Raw genomic sequence first — 19,946 nt, 5'->3', positions numbered from 1 at the left:
GCTGCCTTAGAAACAGGAATTCCCCCATCTGAAAAATATGAAAGATTCTCCAAACCCTGACCTCATCATTACAGTTCCTATGGCCTCATTTCTAAACGTCAGATTCCATTAAGAAACTAAACTGGAAGAATGTTAATGTGGTAACTACATAGTCATTTAAAGCCTGCCAGGATGAATCAATCCTTTCTAGTGTTCCTGTGCCTTTGTATATAAGCATCACCATGATCATGTTTCCTGTCTCAGGTTATGCCTTTGAAGTCCCCTCCTACAGCACCAAGGACAGCGCCTGGAATATTAGAGCTAGTCAGTAAATCTTTGACCTTTGGGCAAGAAGTGGTAAACTATTGACTTATAACATTTTGTATTTTTCAATATTCGGATTGTAGTGGAAGGAGAACTTGGAGGGAATAGAAATTACATGGAAAAGTGCACATTATCAGAGTCAGAAGGAAAATAATAAAGTCATAAACTTGCTTTCAAAGAATGATAATAACATCCTCATATACCAAATAAAAAAAAATTGCATGTATGTTTTTTGGTTTTATGGTCTCTGTATTTTAGATCCAATATTTTATTAAATAGGTCTCTTTTAAACCACTGAGTAAACTGTATTGGTGTTACTACTTTTTTTAAAAAAATTAAATAATGTTGACTGGCTAAAAAAAAATTAAATAATGAAGTACCTCTTCATTGCAGTTGCACATGGCGTGTGCAAGTGGCTATAAAGAGGTGGCATCTGTTATCCTGGAGCACGGCGGGGACATCAATACAGCAGATGACCAGGAATGCACACCCCTCCACCTGGCAGCCAAGTATGGCCAGGTAAAGGGATCTTCTCAGTTATCTTCAAAAATCATTTTATATACCATGAATAATTTCATATTTAATTTTGATTTTATTTCAAATCATGTACTAATCATTATGTAATTTGACTTTTAATGTCATTATCTTACTAAATAAATGTTATATTTATGGTTAAAGAAAAATAAATACTTTTAAAGGGCACTTAAAATGTACATTTCTTCCCAACTCTATATTGTAGTAAAAATCATTAAATCATCAGAACCTATTAACGTTCTTTATAGTATGAAGCTAATACTTTTTCTTAATATTACATGGTTTTTATAAGCTTATAATTTCACAAAGCTGTAATAATTATGCTTTCTACAGATAGTAGATGTAAGGCAAAATTATATTTTATGTTTTGTTTTCTGTATTAATTGTTTTTCACTTTAATGAATGAAGGATAAGTAACACGTTTCTCTCTCTGAATTGAATTTTGGCTGTAGCTAAAATACCTTGAGTTACTGTTGCATGAATTAATTTCTCATTGTGCACCATCATATTGAAAAGAAGAAACGAATTCTATCTTTTAGATAATTTACGTAGGTGAATGTGACAGAGCAGTGTTCATAATAATTCATTAATACCCAAATCTCGTTTTAAAAATATAAGTAGTATTTTGTGTTAATGAAATTTTTAGTAGTAATAGTATGAAAAATAACTCACTTTTACATGTCCACAGATTTAAGCTAAACTTGATTTTAAAATATTAGTTTGAGGTAGCAATCACATCCAGGAAACTTATAGTAAATGAGATCTCTTAGACACTAACCGATATACAAAATATTTATCCTACAATCTGAGTAGTACAACTGTTGTGAGAATTGAAAGCATTTGCATTTCAAGCATTTTAGAAAAAGCATATTGCTTAGGGAAAGTCTTTCAAAATAACAAGAACATTTCCTGTAGAAAAAGATTCATTGATTCAATAAATATACTTAAGCGATTAGATACCTTCTAACTGTGCTTCAAGGAAATGATTCCATCTCCATATTTATTATCGGTCTGTTCCAGCTTTTTGTTTCTTCTTGATTCAGTCGTGATTGGTTGTACGTTTTCTGGAATTTATCAATTTCTCCTTATTCAATTTATTCAGTATTATTGGTCATAATAGCCCCTTATGATCCTTTTCATTTCTGAGGAATCCATTGAAATGTCTCCTTTCCACGTTCTTGAGTTGCTTGTTATTTCTAGGATTTATTGTTGAACTAATATGGAGAAGCAGGAAGAAAAGACTAAGTTGATTTGTTTAAAACAACTGCTTCTGCTTCTAAAAATGCTTATTCCTTACAGCCTTGTAAAGCTTGATAAAGAGTGATAAAGTTAATCTAAGATTAATTTTTACATGAAACCCAGCTGAGAGGCAGAGATGAAGTGGGAATGCATTTATGTAACTGTTCCGTTGTGAAGTACCTGCTGTGATCTTTGGTTCTAAGTGTTGAGGAATTTTTCCTGACTCACATTTTAAAGAACATCTAGATGTTTCTTTTCTGCTTCCTGGGAGCTATAATGATTCGGCAGAAAGAATTAGTAGCTATCAGAAATTTTTTCTGCCCTCAGGCAATAGATGATCTTTTTCCCAGAAATGCACAGACACAAAGAGTTTGCCCACAATTTCAGAGGTTGAGATTCCCCTCTGAAAACTAGGCATAGCTATTCCAGAGGTCCATAAGTAACCATACTCTGCAGAAGTGGAAACTTCTACCCAGGAAATTATGTTTTGAAAATGCCTGTAATAGAGATTTATTATAAAATAAGCATTAAAAAACAAGATCAGCATCAGATAAAATGAGTGTCATGGAGAGAGACATGTCTTATATGGCCACGGCAAAATAAAAGAAAGAATATATCAAACTAATAAAGCAGGTTGTCTACTTGGTAAATGATCTGTGGTTGATTTGCGCAATGAAAGTAGATTTTTTTAAATGTTAATTCATAGTTATATTTAACCTTAAAATTCATTAAATGATTAACATATATGCCATGCATGATTCTTGCCACACCTCAGTGACAGAAGGAAAATAACCCAAATCTAATTGTCACTTCCTTCAGAAGGATTCCTGGAGATTCCTGTCCCTCAAGTCATAAGACAGAGGAATCACTGATTAATAAGGCAGAAAAAATTAGTAGCTATCAGCGTAATATACATTTACCTGTCACGTTCCAAAAATTTCTCAAACATTTTTTATTATATTATATTTTTTATTTTCATTATTTATTATTAGCATATTCATTATTACAAATTGTGTTTTGTCTTTATGTCTTTTACCTGACCCATCTGTGCTTTCAATCTAGAGAAACACAACCATGAACTTACATAGGAAAAACAGTTCAGAAGCTGCAAGTGTTCTGTAAGATGTGAAGTAATTAAGATTAATTATTACTACTTCTCCAGTGTGCCAACTCTATTTCCAACATTCATCATTTATTAATAAGTGAATTAAGAAAAACTTTCTAATTGCTCTATGTTTTCATAACCAGCTATCAAATGACCCAAAATTTAAAAAAATACATTATTTCTCATTTTTTTATGTTCCTGATGCTTCCTTCTATTTCCCAGACACTCCCCCGACACTAGCAGCACACCTGCATTTCACTCCACTTGACTGAGTGACTTAGCCAGCTTTGTTTGAAGGATGCTGGGGCCTCCTCACCAGACTAGGCAGGACCCAGCCCTGAGGACCAGCCCTCCCAGTGTCTGTAAAAAGAGGAGACTTTTAGGATGCTCAGCAGATTTTTGAAAGTAACAAGGCGAATTCATCCTGCATGTGTTGAACATTAGTGAGCATCTGTGTTAGTCCACTGGCCGGTTGCTAGATTTGTACAGTCAGATGCCCAGCACAAAGTATTCCAGACATAGCCATTTGCAATGTGCAGACGAGACAGAGCTTTAGAGTAGTATTGCCTTCATCTTCTGCTTCTCCAGAAAATAACTCACCATTAATTCAGTATTTTCTAATTTCTTATACATTTTAGTATTAAGGATAGTGTCTGAAGATCATGGGTGTCTTTTCTATTTCATTCCATTAAACCTACTCGAATGGGGTCTCCACCAGAACGTGAGCTCCAGAAAGACAGAGACCTTGTTTGCTTTGTGCATTGGGCTATCCCAGTGTCCAGCAGTGGCCAAATTAATGGACAAAGGCCATCAGCCAAGAGCCAGAGGCAAAGCTCTAAATACTGAGAGTGTTGATGAGGCTTTTCTGTTAGAATATATGACACCAAAACCAAGATATGCTTCTTTGATTCAGATTGAAAACACAACTAAAATATTTATGATAGTAGAAGATTTTGAGTAAATTACATGTCAATTATTTTGTCAAGAAAAATATCATGTAACATCTAGAATTATTTTTTAAAATGCTTACCCAAAGAGATACTATTTAATATGCATTTTGGAAATGATATTTTAGAAATAGATTTTTATTTGAATATCAAATTATATGCAAAAGAGATTTATAATTCTCTTTAAAGAAATTTACTGTAAATGAATATAGCTCCGACCAGAAAAAAATAATTTTAGAACTGCTAACATTTTAGAGAGACTATTGGGCATTTTTAGAGACATTCAGAGTAATTTAATTTTCATATAAATTTTTTTGCAAATATAAATACCTTTATGGAGGAGGTAGTTCATAATATATAACAGTATTTATTATTTACATTTATACCAGGATGGTGTATACATTTTAAAACTGTTCTTTATAAATTTATTAACTTTACCAGTGAGAAAAAAGAGATGTCTGTTCTTGTCTAAAAGGAAATCCCCATGGAGATATCCAAGAGGAAACTGGGCACATGAAAGGCACTGGGTAGGGCTGGAAATAGAGATTCGGGGTGGATTACTCAAAGAAATCATGCACAATGGAAGGGGATTTCAACCGAGGAAAAAATATTGTGAGCAACACCATATTTAATAGTTGCTATGATCTGAATGTGTACCCAAAATTCATGTGTTGGAGTTTAAGGTGCCGTCTTCGAAGCAGAGAGACTGAACTTTCACCTGCCAGGGCCTTGATCTGGGACTTCCAACCTCCAGAACTGTGAGAAGTAAATTTCTGATTTTTATAAATTACTCAGTCTCAGGTATTATGTTATAGCAACACAAGGACTATGATAATAGTATCAAAGTTCCATAAAAGGAGCCTGAGGAGGAGAGGACACAGACACAGAAGAATGAGGTTTGCTGTGCATAAACGGGAGCGTTTCGGGAAAGAAATGCAGGGACAATTATATAGAATACTGGAGTGATTAGAAAGTATTTATTTTATAGGATGAAGGTGGTATCACTTGTTTAATGAGAAATTATAGTTGAATCATAAATGAATATTAATTATTTATTAGACATTTTTGTATCTTAGATCTGAAGTGCTTTTCCTGGCTCTCAGATTTACAGACATTTTCTTATTACAATGTAGAGTATGTACCATTGAATGTGTAGGAATATATAATTCAAGTGGAATGTATGCATTCTGAGTCCCTGAGATCTTTAACATTGTAATTTCCCTCAATTAAATCAAATCAAACGGTCTCTTTTAGCTTCAGAACCGGGAATGTGTTTTTAGCACCAACCACCCAGTGCTATATTTTAACTTTGTAAAGCGATGCTTTAAAGGACTATCAAGGAATTAATTGTGCTAAATTTAACAAAACTGAAATATAACTATCCAAACAATGAATAGTCTATATATCCAGTAACTTGTACAAATCTAAATTTCAGCTTAAATACATTTTCTATCAGCCATTTAGTGTTTCCTTTTGCACACACACACACATCCATGCACCATGGATATCAGTCTGCTTAATCTCTGATAGCTTTGCTAATTATAAATATCTTTTAATAGTGGAGATGGATCCTTGTTGGGCTACACACTCTACCTATTTGCCCTTGAAGTAATTTACCTAGAGATCTTCTGTGAGGTTAAAGCAGATATTCCAGAATAATTGAAATTAGCACTGGCCTGCTCAATTTCATTCTGTGATGTGCTTCATTGATTTCTAATTGGAAGCACATGGGAAATACCGATGTTACAGAGAGAAAGGAATTCCCCAAGTGGGAGAAGCTTCTTCATTCCACACATGAATGTTTATTCTTACTTTTATTGTTAAAGATTTTCATGTTAGGAAACATTTTGCTTGTATTTCTTATATCCTTTCTGCAGTAGAAGTTGTAGAGGTAGTTTGTTGGCAGATTGCACAAGGTTTTCTTTGGAGTTTTGTAAAGAGCGAGGTGAATTTAGAAATGCAACACAATTATTAGAGTCTCTGATAACTGGCATTTTTGCAAAGATATAAAAGCTTTTAGCTTTGCTACAGCTCTTTCATATTTGTGAAAAGCAAAAGAAATCTTACCTAATTCTTGTTTTTTTTTTCTTCTGCATTTCTCTTTCCCTTCCTCCTTCCTTCCCTTCATTTTTTCCTGCCTCACTCCCATTCTCCATTTTTCTTTTCCTTTCTTCCTTCTTTCTCATCCTATGGTTTAAAAACAAGAAAATCTCTCAGATCTTTAATATAAAATAAAATTATTTTTTGTAAATATTTTAATGTCCTGGGAACCTGCTTTTTATATTTCATCTTTCAGATTTCAAAAGAACATCCCTTTCCTTAGTAAACTATATATTTGGAAATCAAAATAAGCTTCTCAATGTAAGCACTCTGCTGTAACATGATGTGTGGCTGAAATAATTTGTGTTCTGCAGAACCAAACACTGATTTTGAATGGGCTTATGGGAAATCTAGCAATGAGGAAGAGTACTAAAAACCTAATTAATTGTGTAGGAGAACACTGGCAAGAGAAATAATTGATGTTTGGGGAGATCCCTTGAAATGCCTGCATAGGAAGCTTAGCATGGGTGAAGAATGCCACAGCAAATATTACAAAAGCAAAAAAAAAAAAAAAAAAACAGATTGATGAAGCCAGTCCCATTCTAATCATATAATAAAGCAAGAAATGGAAATAAAAGACAAAGTTAGGGAGGGAGAAAGGAGAGTAAAAATTCCAAAGCAATCTCCAATTTTTTTTTGAAAAATTAGAACCATTAAATGAATGTATCAAGGTTGTTTACAGTAGCATTAAAAACATAAAATATATACTAATATATTTAACAAATGATGTGCAAGATTTCTACCCTGAAAACTACAAAACATTGCAGTGAGCACTTAAAGACCCACATAAAGGTATAGGTAAGCCATACTCATGTGTTGAGATGCTGAATATTACTATGTATCCAGGAAGGTGGAATAGTGGCCCCCAAAGATGTTCATGCCCTGGAAACTGGAACCTGTCCCTATGTTACCTTACAAGGCTAAAGAACTTTGCAGTTGTGATTAAGTTATGGATGTTGCGCTAGGAAGATTTTCTGGGATTATCCAAGTGAGCCCTTTGTAATCCCATGAGTTCTTAAAAGCAAAGACCCATTCCTGGCTGAGAGATACAGGAGGATGTGACTATAGAAAAATGGCCAGAGAGATGCAACGTTGATGGCTTGAAGAATGGAGGAAGGAGAGCAGGGTCCAAGGAATGTGGGTGGCCTCTATGAGCTACAAAAGCCAGAAACAGATTCTTCCATAGAACCAGAAGGGAGCACAGCACTAGCAACATTCTGATGTCAGCTCCATGAGATCTGCGTTAGACTTCTGACATATGGAATTGTAAGATAGTACACTTTTATTTTTTAAGCCACCAAATGTGTGGTAATTTCTTAAGGCAGACATAGAAAACTAATATAGTATCTGTTTAAAGTAATCCTAATCAAAATCTTAGCAACCTTTCTTATAGAAACTAAAAGATTTATTATAAAATTTATATGTAAATGTGAAATAACTATACTAGACAAAATTATCTTGAAAAAGAAAAAGAGAATTAGAAAGTTTTTTCGAGACTTACTATGTCTTTCACATAAGATTTCAAGACTTACAATAAAGCTATACTGATCAAGGTTGTTAGGTAATGCAGTAAGCACAGACCAATAGCTCAATGCAACACTAGAGAGTCCAAAAATGGGCACAGCAGTCAATTGATTCCCTACAAAGGTTCCAAAGCAGTTCAGTAAGAAAAAATAGTCTTTTATTTAAAAAACCTCAAGTGAGATGAACCATAAATACAAAAATTAAATTTATAAAGCTTTTAGAAGAAAATATGGTATAATACTGTCATGTCTTGAGTGGTTAAAGAGTTATTGGACATAAATATATTAACCACTACAGAAAAAAATACAGATACTGTACTTGTACAAAAGTAAAACAAGTAAAAAATCCTTCTGTTCATCAAAAGATATTTGTAATAAGATGAATAGGCAAGCCATAGAAGGGAGGAAATATCATAACACATATATCTGACAAATGCACCCAATACATAAAAAGAATACATAAAAGATCCATGATAGAAAACTAGACACACAGTAATAAATAAACAGAATCAAAAAAATCTTGAATGGATACTTCACCAAAAAAATAGAAGAATGGCCATTAAACACATGAGAATGTGTTCGACATCATTAGTCATCATGGAAATGGAAATTAGCCTTTACTGAGAGTCTACTTCATTTCTAGTAAAATAGTTAAAATTGTTGTAAAATAACAATATCAGGTGCTGGAGAGGATGTGAAACAAAATTTCCAGTAAGGATGTAAAATGTTAAAAACATTTCATAAAATTGTCTGGCAGTTTCTTATAAAGTTAAATATACACTTACCAGATCACCCAGGATTCCACTCCTAGAGTTTTCAAAAGAGAAATGAAAACCTGTGTTGACGAAAATAATGTGTCCATAAAAGCTTTATTAAAAAGTCAAAAAGTGTAATAGCTCAATTCTCAATTAAGAAAATGACGACTACATTGTACTGTAGTCGTACAATGGTCTACAACTTGGCGATAAAAAGGAAGAAAAGTACTGATAGGTGCAAAAAGATGGATGGATCTCAAGAACATTAAGTTGAGCAATCAAGACAGGCTCAAAAGAATATGTGTGTGTTTGTGTGTTTAAATATATATGTAATATGTGTATATCTGGATTCTATTTATATGATGCTCAAGAACAGGAAACACTAGTCTGGGGTGAGATAAATCATCAAGTGGTTTCTTGTTCAAGGTGAGGATTGACTGTAGTGGTGCAGGAGTGACCTATTGACGGTGATGGAAGTGTTCTATGTCTTAATTGTTGTGGCGATTAAACAGTTGTACATGTGTGTCCAAACTGTTTCAACTGTGCACTTATTATCTGTGCATTTTATTGGATTTACTTCAATTTATATATATATGTATGTATTTTTTTTGTAATACAGCATAGAGGGTTCCAGGTTTCAGCACAACAACCGAGTTGAAAACTTCTAATTTTCTGGTTTGATTTCCATTATTTTGGTTCCCCTTGCCTAGGAAAAAATGCTATATACCAACATGTATCAATTGAGAATAAGCTGTTTTGTATTACAGAAACACACATTATTTCAGACCTACTGTATCCTATGAATTAAAGAAGAAATTATAATAACAATTTAAAGATATTTAGGACAGAACATAACGAAAGCAATACATTGTCTATATCTCTATGTCAGACATATAAAAAGTGGTGTTTAATGGAAACTTGCAGCCTTTAAGATTTAAAGCAAATAATAAATGTTTATGTTATAAAAGAAGAGTATTAATAAGTTTAAATGGCAAACTTATGAAGTTATTAATAAAATAAACCCACAGAATGTACAAATAAAGATATAAGAGAAATAAGAGCAAAAATTACTGAATCATAAAGCAAAGATAAAATGCGAAGGATCAATACCCAAAATTGGTTCTTGTTAGGATTAATGAGATGAACCAAGTTCTGAAAATATTTGTCCCGAGAGAGAGAGGGAATGTAGAAATGACTGATATTATGCTTGAAAAAGAAAACGTAACTACATAAATAGCACAGCTATTAAAGTACAATAGGAAAAATAAAACACAGGAAGAGGATATAGCTGTCATAATCTGTGCTGCTATAACCAAATGCCTGAGACTAGATTTATAAAGAACAGAAATTTATTTCTCAGAGTTTTGGAGGCTGGAAAGTGCAAGATGAAGGTGCCAGTCGCTTTGGTGTCTGGTGAGAGACTGGTCTGTGCTTCCAACATGGACCCTGGAATGCTGCTCACTCCAGAGAGGATCAATGCTGTATCCTCACATGGAGGAAGGGGTGGAAGGGCAACGGGGTGAAAAAGGGACCAGCTAGTCCCCTCCAGCCCTTTTATAAAGTTGCTAATTCCATTCACGAGGGCAGAGCCCCACCTCTTAATACTGTTACATTGGGGATTAAGTTTCAACATGAATTTTGGTGGGGGCACAAACATTCAAACCATAGCTATTACCAACAACGTTATGCCAATAAATTAGAAAACATAAACAAACATGGCAAATGCCTAGAAAATCATAACTTTAAAAAGTGACTCAATACCAAAAAGAAAGCCAGAAAAGTCCTGCAGCTACTATAAACCTTCATTTTCAAAGCAGTGCATCGTCAAACCACCTTGATTTATTCTTTTACACACAGACTCTAGCAACATGTAAATGTCTGATAATAAAATTATCGAATAGAATGTGGAGCAACAAGAACTCTTGTTAAGAGCGAGAGTGTAAATTTGAGCAATCACTTTGAAAAAAAAATGAAGTAATCTAATCACTTTAATGATGTCCCTATATCCCAGCATTTTCATTTCTAAGTACATATATTCTAAACAAACTCTTGTGTGTTTGCACTGAGATATAAACAAGAATATTCATAGGAACATTCTTTGTAAAATAAATAAATGACTGCAAATGGCTTGAATGTCCACTGAGATGAAGGTGGATAAATTGTGATCCATTTGCATGATGAAATTCTATGAAGCAAATAACATGAATGAACTTTCTTTAAACCCATCAACTTGAATGACTCTAAAATGCAATGGTAAGACATAAAAAAGCAAGGCATGGAAGAATATAGACACTAGAATTTCATTTATATAAATGTCACAAATAGATTAAGCAGTATTTTGCTTAGGGATGCTTCCATAGGTATTTACCAAGCATATAAAGAAAGATATTAATGGTTAGCCCCAAATTCATAATAGTGGTCAACTCTGGAAAATAGGGGCAGGGACAGTTTTGGAGAGAAACATAGAAATATGATGTTAATGGCATATTTTTAAAAGTCGGGTGCACTGCAACTTATTTCATTACTGCTTTTTCAATGTTATGTATACATTATGTATATATGATCTCTGTATGTATGATATATAGTATAAAAATTTTATATATATTATTCTCTCATCAAGTTGTTTCATTCTTGTTACTTGAGATTAAGGTTTCCTAGTTGTCCACTATGACTTATGTTCATAATTTCCATGGTGCTGTCAAAACAAAGCATACTATAACATATGAGGACACTTCAAAGAGTTCAGAGAAAAACAAAAATTGCAAGACAATACGAATATTTCTATGAACTTTTTGAAGCACCCTCGTACAAAATGCCCTAAAATAAATTTGTAAGGTATGAAGTGTCCTTTTGAAATCCTCACCAATTAAACCCTCATTTGATAAATAACTTTTGTTCTGAATGCACGAATTGCTGTAATAGTTTGAATATGTGGCATTTTCAAAAAAGAATCTGGGAATAGGGATAGCATGAAATATTTGGTGAGAATGCTAATACCTTTTCTTTCCTCCAAACTGTTAAGTGCACCTTGAGGGTAGCAACTGTGTGTTATTTACTGATGAATCTTCAGGATCTGGCATAGCATTTCCTGTCTCAACTATCTTTAATGTTTCAGATAAACCTGGTGAAACTTCTTTTGATGCATCAGGCAAACCCACACCTTGTGAACTGTAATGAAGAGAAGCCATCAGGTAGGTTATGGTCATCCTGGGACCATTGAGCAGTTATTGTTTCTTCCTTTCATATTAAAGCTGTTCATCCACCATTAGTACAGCTAAGAAATGAGAGTTGGACTCTGCTGTAAAGCTGTGTAAAAACCGGCCCAGTTCACGCATGATTCATTAACTCATACGCACAGCTCCATTCTGTTGTACTCTGAAGCATTTCATCTTTCATGCTTCAATCCTCCAGTGGTGATTCATTCAATGTCACCTGCTTTAAACTGTATTTTTACTGTTATTTCACTATTTTCTCATCATACCAAATACATGTTTATTCATTAGGGTGTGTTCAAATAATAATAGTGGTTTTTTTTCTGCACAGATATTTAGACTGCCAGAAATATATAGAGACTAACATCTTCATGCTCATTCAAAACTTAAAAAATTTTTCCTTAATGTTACATATTTTTAATAGATAACTTTTTGAAGATTTCTTGAATTCTTTTTATCACTACTCTTTTATATGTTCATATACTTATTTAACAAATGAATGCAACACTAATTTTATAACTTTTAAAATCTAACAACAAAGTCACTACTCAGCTATATTTTCCATAGTAAAAATAAAAGAATTCCACATAACGAAGACAAAAGTCTAGCATAAATAACACAAAAATATAAAAATTTCAAAGGTGGTAGTTGATCTGAACAACTTAATGAATCTATTTTTCTTGTTCCTATACCTATATTAACCTAAAAGCACTTTATACTTGAGATTTCTTATTTGATGTGCCTCTAGGAGTATTATGACAGGATAAACCTCCAGTTTAGGACAGGATGAGACATTTGCTCTATTTATTATTTTATTTTAATTAAGTATCATAATACTAGAATTAGGTAACATCATTTAATGATTATTACTTCATCTTCTCCACTAAAATAAACTGAAGATTTAAAAACCAGAATTATAAGATAACTTAACAGTCTCAAAATTTAGAAGCAGGCTAATATTAATGATAGTCTAGTAGGCTGAATATTATCTACAAAAATATGCCTAATTGTAAATAATAAAAGAGAAAATATAAATTTGTAGTTTGTTTCTATCATTATAAAAAAATGTATTATTGTGGATAAAGTCGCATCTTCTGTTCACTCCAGTTTAACAGGAGATCACATTTTTCAAGTTCACGTTCCTGGCTTCTTTCGTAGACAGGGAAGATATGACTGACCCTTGACCACATGGACTCCCACCTCTCATACTTTCACCTGTTAGGGCTAGTGTCAGTGCCCCAAACAGACATCGGAGACAATAGCAATGACAACCTTAGGGCCCCAAGAAGTGAGTAGACTGCCCTAGACTCAGCCCTGGTCACTTCAAAACAGTACACTTGACTCTCCCAGACAAGTTTTTCTATGTCGATCATACAAAGTCTACCATGTACACAGCAGTGGGCCCATAATAGACTCTCAATAATAAATATGTGTTAATTAAATAAAAATGCTTCTCACTCACAAGAAGCAAAGAGCTGTGATGCACTGAGAGGTTTCAGCAAAATGCCAGCTATACCAACTTCTAATCGGTCAGCAAGAAGAATGAAACAGACAGAAGATTAGTGTTGACAGTGGTGACCTAGACACCGTGTTATGACTGAGCAGATGCAAGGCACCACCAGTACTGTATGATATTCCTACTATATAATGTTTCTCAAATTTGGGTGGACACACAAAAATTGATGAGAGGAAAAGAAGTTTGAGGTGAAGCTGGTAGGTGGGACAGAAACTTAATCTTCCCAAATGAAAAAGCTGCACTCTCTCATACTTTTTGCATGTATATTATTTAAACTGAGGCAAAGAGTGATAAAATCCTGGGGTAAGTATCTTCTTGTAGCAGCCAAATAAATTTGACCAGTCCATAAAGCCACGTAACTCGATTTATAGACATAGGTGGCCATGTGGTCTAGTCCTGATGATTGACAGGGAGCTGCTGCCTACTTTAGGTTCTTAATTGATATTGATGTGGATTTTCCTTCAGGATCTATTATGTTTCAGTTTCAATCATCGTTAAGAGTAAATGTGATTGATGTATATTTCTACTGCTGCCAAAATATATTCAAATGACACTGTTTATGTGTAATTTGTAAGGAAATATATTTAGTTATATTTTCAATTAAAAAACAAAAGACCATGGAGAGAGGCCAGACCCACTGTTTTCATAACACAACTGAGTATTTATTTGTATATCTACCCACGTAGTAGAACGTAATAAGCCTGTAGTTGGGAAGGTATAGCTATTTTCATCATTTAGATTTATATTCACCAAGATGCAGGAAGGGTTTTACTGAGAATAAAATGACATGAAGTTTTTTCAGGCTCAGCCTCTTAATGATTTTCTATTGTATACATCACCACCAAGTGATTATTATTTTTATATTTTTTTTCATTTCAATCATAGTTAAATATGTCACTGACTTTACGTCTTTAAAATGGCAAAACAATCTTTTTAAATGGCAGTGTTACAATCTTATCCCTGGTATACACATTTAATGATTTTTTGTTTTGTTTCACGCATTGGTAAATTCCAGGATTTTAAGCATATTGGAATTATTCAGATTTCTGTATTGTTTGTTGTAGATATTGCTGCATCTGAGTTTATTCAGGAAATGCTGCTGAAAGCTGAAATCGCCTGGGAAGAGGAAATGAAAGAGCCTTTATCTGTTCCTACCTTAGCCCAAGAGGAGCCATACGAAGAGATCATTCACGACCTTCCAGCACTCTCCAGTAAGCTGTAAGTGTCTTCACTCCAGAACGATAAGGTAGCAGGACCTTGCTAATGGAAACATTAGTCATTTTACAGCCAATATTAAGTCTGTCTCTCAACTAAAAGTAGTAGAAGAAAGGAAACTGTTGATCAACATATTTACCGAAAAATATTTGTTGACAGTGATGACTTTAGCATAATTTTATGAAAACCCTGTGATTTAAAAAAAAATACTATTTCAGTTATTAGATCAATTTCCGGTGCCATGAGACCAAAGAAAGTATTTTAAACACATTCCTAGATTTTAGCTAAGATAATTGTGATGTTTTCAATGACTGTCACAATGGCTAACTTTCCTAAAGTAGTAAATATGATTATGCACTTTTTCATTACCTGAGTATAAAACTAATGATGTATTATTGTGTGCAATGTCTCCTAAAAAATAGTGTTTTTGTTGCTTGAAAATGTTAGATGCTGGCATGAAGGAAACATTGCCATCGTTTTCAAGGTCTGAGAAAGTGATAACAAAGAGGGACTGTTAAGAATGAACAATGAAAACATCTTTAAAAACATGACTAATGATAACTCAAATTCTAATTAATGTTAAGTTTACTGAGGAAGAAGTGTTCATTTAACTCGTAAAACTATGATCATGCGTCCAGAGTTTCTCTGTCAGCATGTCTTTGTACACATATTATAGACATATATGTACGTGTGTTGTGCACATAACTTAGATCTACATATTACTGGTTTATTTAAAAATATGTATTCAGATTATACTAATCTTGGTACCAAGGAATATATAAAAAATAGATAAACATAGTCAGGTAGAGGTGGGCCATGAGTATAAAGGTACTTCAAAAAGTTCATAAAAAAATAGTATTAGAAGACAATACAAATCTTTCCACAAACTTTTTGAAGTAGCTAAATAAGTAAAGTATCAAAATAAATTTTAAAAATATTTCACATAGTTTTGGGGACCTACTTTTAAAGTCTTTTAGGTCATTTTAAAGGCCTTCATTAACAGCAATCTAGTAAACACATTGCATATACAGAGTAATAGTATTATAAAAAATTGATAATAACTATAAAATTATTGAAAGAGATTGAACATCTGATAGCATGTTACCACCAGAACTCTCCTGCTTAAATATGCATTAAAAAGAGTAAGGGGAACATGGAAAACTTTGCAAAGGGTTATCAATATGATATAAATGTCTGTTTAAAAACATCAAACTAATGGTGAAAATAAGCAAAAATATATAAAAATCTGATGTTCTAATATAACCCCTCTGAAACAACTCTCTGTGCATTTATATATAGTAAATCATGGACCTCTGCATATTTCTTTAGAGGTACTGCTGTGGTTACTGGAAAGAACTTTTCCTTATGGCTAATATTTTAGTTAAAACAGTTAGAAACTTTGAAGCCCAGCTTGCAAAAATGAATAGAACAGCTAGGCAATTGATCAACAGGAGTTAGAAGACTTAAACTGCACTATAAACCAACTAGACCTAACAGACATATTTAGAGCACTTCATCCAACAAGAGTGGAATACATATCTTCTCAAGTGCACGTAGAATGTTCTTTTACTAATAGCAGAAATGAAGGAGGGTTATTACTCCTGTATTTAGAGAAACAAAAAGTAGTTAAAAGGGAACACTATGAACAATTGCCAAAATATTAGACAATCTAGGTGAAGCTGACAAATTCCTAGAAAGACACAAACAAATGAAACTGACTCAAGAAAAAAGAGAATTTTAAAATATACCCATAACAAGGGAAGAGATTGTATTAGTAACCAAAAAACTTCTCACAATGAAACACCAAGGCCCAGATGGCTTCAAGGCTGAATTCTTCCAAACATTTAAAGAATTAAGACAAATCTATCACAGACTCTGGCAAAAAATTTTTAAAAATAATAATAATAAAAGAAGGGAAACTGTTCTTTACTCATTCTATCAGGACAGTAGTACCCCAATACAAAAATCAGATAAAAACATCAGAAAAAAATAAAACTATAATACCCTTGTGAATATAGGTATAAATCACCTTGATAAAATAGTAGCAAACCAAGGACAGCCACATATGAAAAGGATTACCCTATATGATGTACTGAGATTTATACAAGGAAAACAAGGTTGGTTGAAGACACCAAAATCAGACATATGATATACCATGTTAACAGAAGGAGCAAAATCACATGATCATCTCAGTATATGCAGAAAAAGCATTTGACAAAAGCAAACACACACACTAGGAATAACAGGAAACTTCCTCAACCTGATAAAGGCAAGTGGATGAAAAGAGGAAAAAACACGGCCAGTATTATGGTCAATGATCAGAGACTGAGTGCTTTCCTCATAAACCGAGGAAAAAGATACGAAGGTCTGCTGTCACCAGTTATACTCAACATGTACTGATGGTTCTAGCTAGAGCAATCAGATGAGGAAAAATACATAAAAAGCATTCAAATTGGAAAGGAAAAAGTAAAACTCTGTATCTGCAGGTGACATGATCTTCTATATACAGAAAATCCTAAGAAATCTACAAAAACTTGTAGAACTAAGAATATAGTATAGAAAGATGGCAGGATACATGATCAATACAAAAAAAATTTGTATTTCTATACAAAGCAATCAATTCAAATTGAAATGAAAAAGCAATGCAATTTACAATAACACAAAAACTCTAAAATATTTACAATTAAATTTAACAAAAAAGGCGAGAGACTGGTGCACTGAAAACTATGAAATATCATTAAAAAAATTTAAAGACCTTAAATATGTGGAAAGATATCTCATGTTCATGGATTGGGAGACCTAATATTGCTAAGATGGCCTATCCCGCATATTGATTGACAGATAGAACACAATCCCTATCAAAATACCAGCTGACATTTTTGCAGAAATTGATTAGCTGATGCTAAAATCATGAAAATTCAAAGGCCTAGAATACTCAAAGTAATCATGTGAAAAAGAACAAAGTTGGAGAACTCACACAACCCTATTTCAAAATTTACTTAAAATTTAGTAATTATGACATTCTGGTACTGGCATAAGCATAGAAATAAATTATGGAAATAAACTTGAGAATCCAGAAACAAACCTTTACATTAATGGTTAATTGATTTTTGACAAGGGTGCCAGGAAAATTCAATGGGAAAGAATAGTCTTTTCAACAAATAATACTGAGACAACTGGATGTCAACATGCAGAAGAATGCATTGGATTCTTATACAATATGTAAAAATTAACTTGAAATGGATCATTTGTCTAATGTAAGAGCTGAATCTATAGTCTCTTTTTAAAGGTATAGATTGTTGTGATTTTAGAATAGGCAATGGTTTCTGAGATATGACACGAAGAAGACAGGCAACAAAAACAAAATTAGATAAGTCAGACATTATCAAAAGTAAAGTGGTTTTAAGGACAACACCAAGAAAGTGAAAAGACAACCACAGTGTAGCAAAAAAATTTCTTCAACAATATATCTAATAGAATATAAAAGGAACTCCTTGGACTCAACAATAAAAAGACAAATAAATCACTTAAAAATTGGCAATCCATTAGAATAGACATTTCCCTGTGGAACATACACTAATATCCCATGAGCAGATGGAAAGATACTGTCCTTATTCATCAGGGAAATTCAAATCAAAAGCACAATGAGATACCACTTCATGGCCATAAAAAAAAAAAAAAAAAAAAGGTAAAATAAGTGTTGGTGTGTTGGTGAGAATGTGGAGGATCTGGAACTCTCATACATTGGTAGTGGAACTATAGAATGGTGAAGCATCTGTGAAAAACAGTTTGGCAGTTCTCAGAAAGTTAAACACAGATTTACCATATGACCCATAAATTCCTCGCCTAGATATATTGTTTATCCCCGAGATAATTAAAAACATATGTTCACACAAAAACCTGTGCACAAATTTTCATAGAAGCATTAATAATAACAGCAGAAGAAAAAAGGAAACAACTCCAAAGTCCATGAACAAAAACGGATAAACGAAATTATGTGGTATATCCACACAATGGAACATTATTCAGCCATAAAAAGGAATGAAACACTGAAATACATACTACAACATGAATGAACCTTGAAAGCATTATATTGGATAAAAGAAGTCAGACACAAAAGGCCACATATTATATGATTCCATTAATATGAAATGTCCAGAATAAGCAAATCCATAGAGACAGATCTCTGATTAATGGTTTCCAGGACTGGGGAGAGACTGGTACGAGGAATGACTCTTAATGGATATGGGTTTTTCGGGGGGTGATGGAAGTGTTCTGGCAGTTGATAGGTATGATGATTTCAGAAATTTGTGAATAGGCTAAAAAGACCCTACTGAACTATATACATTAGAAATATAAATTTTATGCTATATGAATTGTATCTCAACAAGAGAAATAAATACATAAAGAAAGGAAAATATTTTAGGTCGAAAACGAAATGTATTAAATTAAATCAATGGGAACTTGAGGAAGTTTTCATTTCTCTTAAGCTGTTTCTTGCCTGGCAATGGAGATTATATCTCATATTGGAATATTTGAGGTTGCCCTGAATAAATAGGACCATCCAGTTTCTGGACAATCCGAGAAACAATCAAACAGTAAAGATGGAGGCCAAAAAACATCTGATTACGTACAGCGGATACACGGGAAGACATATCTGAATGTGGCAGCTGGCATGTTCTGTAAATAGAACACATTACTCAGCAGATTTATGCACTCTGTCCAGTGCACCTATAAACCAGATCAGGTCTCCTAAATGAGAAGCTCCCCACACAAGGCTCCCAACAGGGAGGAAGAAGCATCTTGAGCTCTCTGCAGCAGGCTCGTCCTGAGAAATAGCAGAGCAACTACAGAGACTCTTCCCAGACTCATGCATCAGAGAAGTTCTCCACTCCCTAAGGGAAGAGGGAGACACAGAGTCAGCATGACTCAGTTTCCCTTCCCAGGAAGTAGAAGGGATGCTACCAGGAAGGCATCAAAAGGCCGCTGGGGTAAGTGAGCTCAGTGGGGAAAATCTTATTTCAGAGCCTGTGCCCTCACAGGCATTCAAAAACACTCTTAATTTAAAGCTATTCTAGATAATTCAGAGGCTAAAATAGTGCATATGTGCGTTGAATTGTACTTAATACTAAAATATATTCATTATTGGATTTGAATTTTTAACTGTGTTGTAAAGGAGCTTGACTTTTATGTCAGAAACTATACTAAACTTTCATGGATTATATTATTTCATCCTCAAAGACCAATCAAAGTTGTCTTATTTTCCCAAGACCGTGGATGATGGATCAAGGTTTGCTTCCTAGCAATCAGGTCCCAGATCCTTGACCACTTCACCACATTCTCTCTCTCGTACAGGTGGAACAAAAATGATGTCACGTTTTCATGGGAGAAAAAGAAGAAAGCCATAAAAACAAAAGTTGGCATCAAGTTGGGAGATGGTTAATTAATAACATATATTGCAGGCCACCTGAAAATAATGACTAGAATATTTGGCCTT

At 33.6% G+C, this 19,946-nt stretch overlaps 1 protein-coding gene across 1 annotated transcript in view; it reads left to right on the top strand.

The window, feature by feature from the left end:
* Positions 1-19,946, top strand: part of MYO16 (myosin XVI) — a 491,528-nt gene that overhangs the window by 143,850 nt on the left and 327,732 nt on the right. The window contains exons 6-8 of the mRNA XM_063102217.1: positions 697-822; positions 11,622-11,697; positions 14,299-14,452. Of these exons, the coding sequence (XP_062958287.1) occupies positions 697-822; positions 11,622-11,697; positions 14,299-14,452 (356 nt within the window). The remainder of the gene's footprint in view (positions 1-696; positions 823-11,621; positions 11,698-14,298; positions 14,453-19,946) is intronic.

The sequence above is a fragment of the Cynocephalus volans genome, chromosome 7 (assembly GCF_027409185.1).
Source record: "Cynocephalus volans isolate mCynVol1 chromosome 7, mCynVol1.pri, whole genome shotgun sequence".
Taxonomy (NCBI): domain Eukaryota; kingdom Metazoa; phylum Chordata; class Mammalia; order Dermoptera; family Cynocephalidae; genus Cynocephalus; species Cynocephalus volans.
Note: the sequence above shows the minus strand (reverse complement) of the source record. Positions and strands in the feature narration are given on the sequence as shown.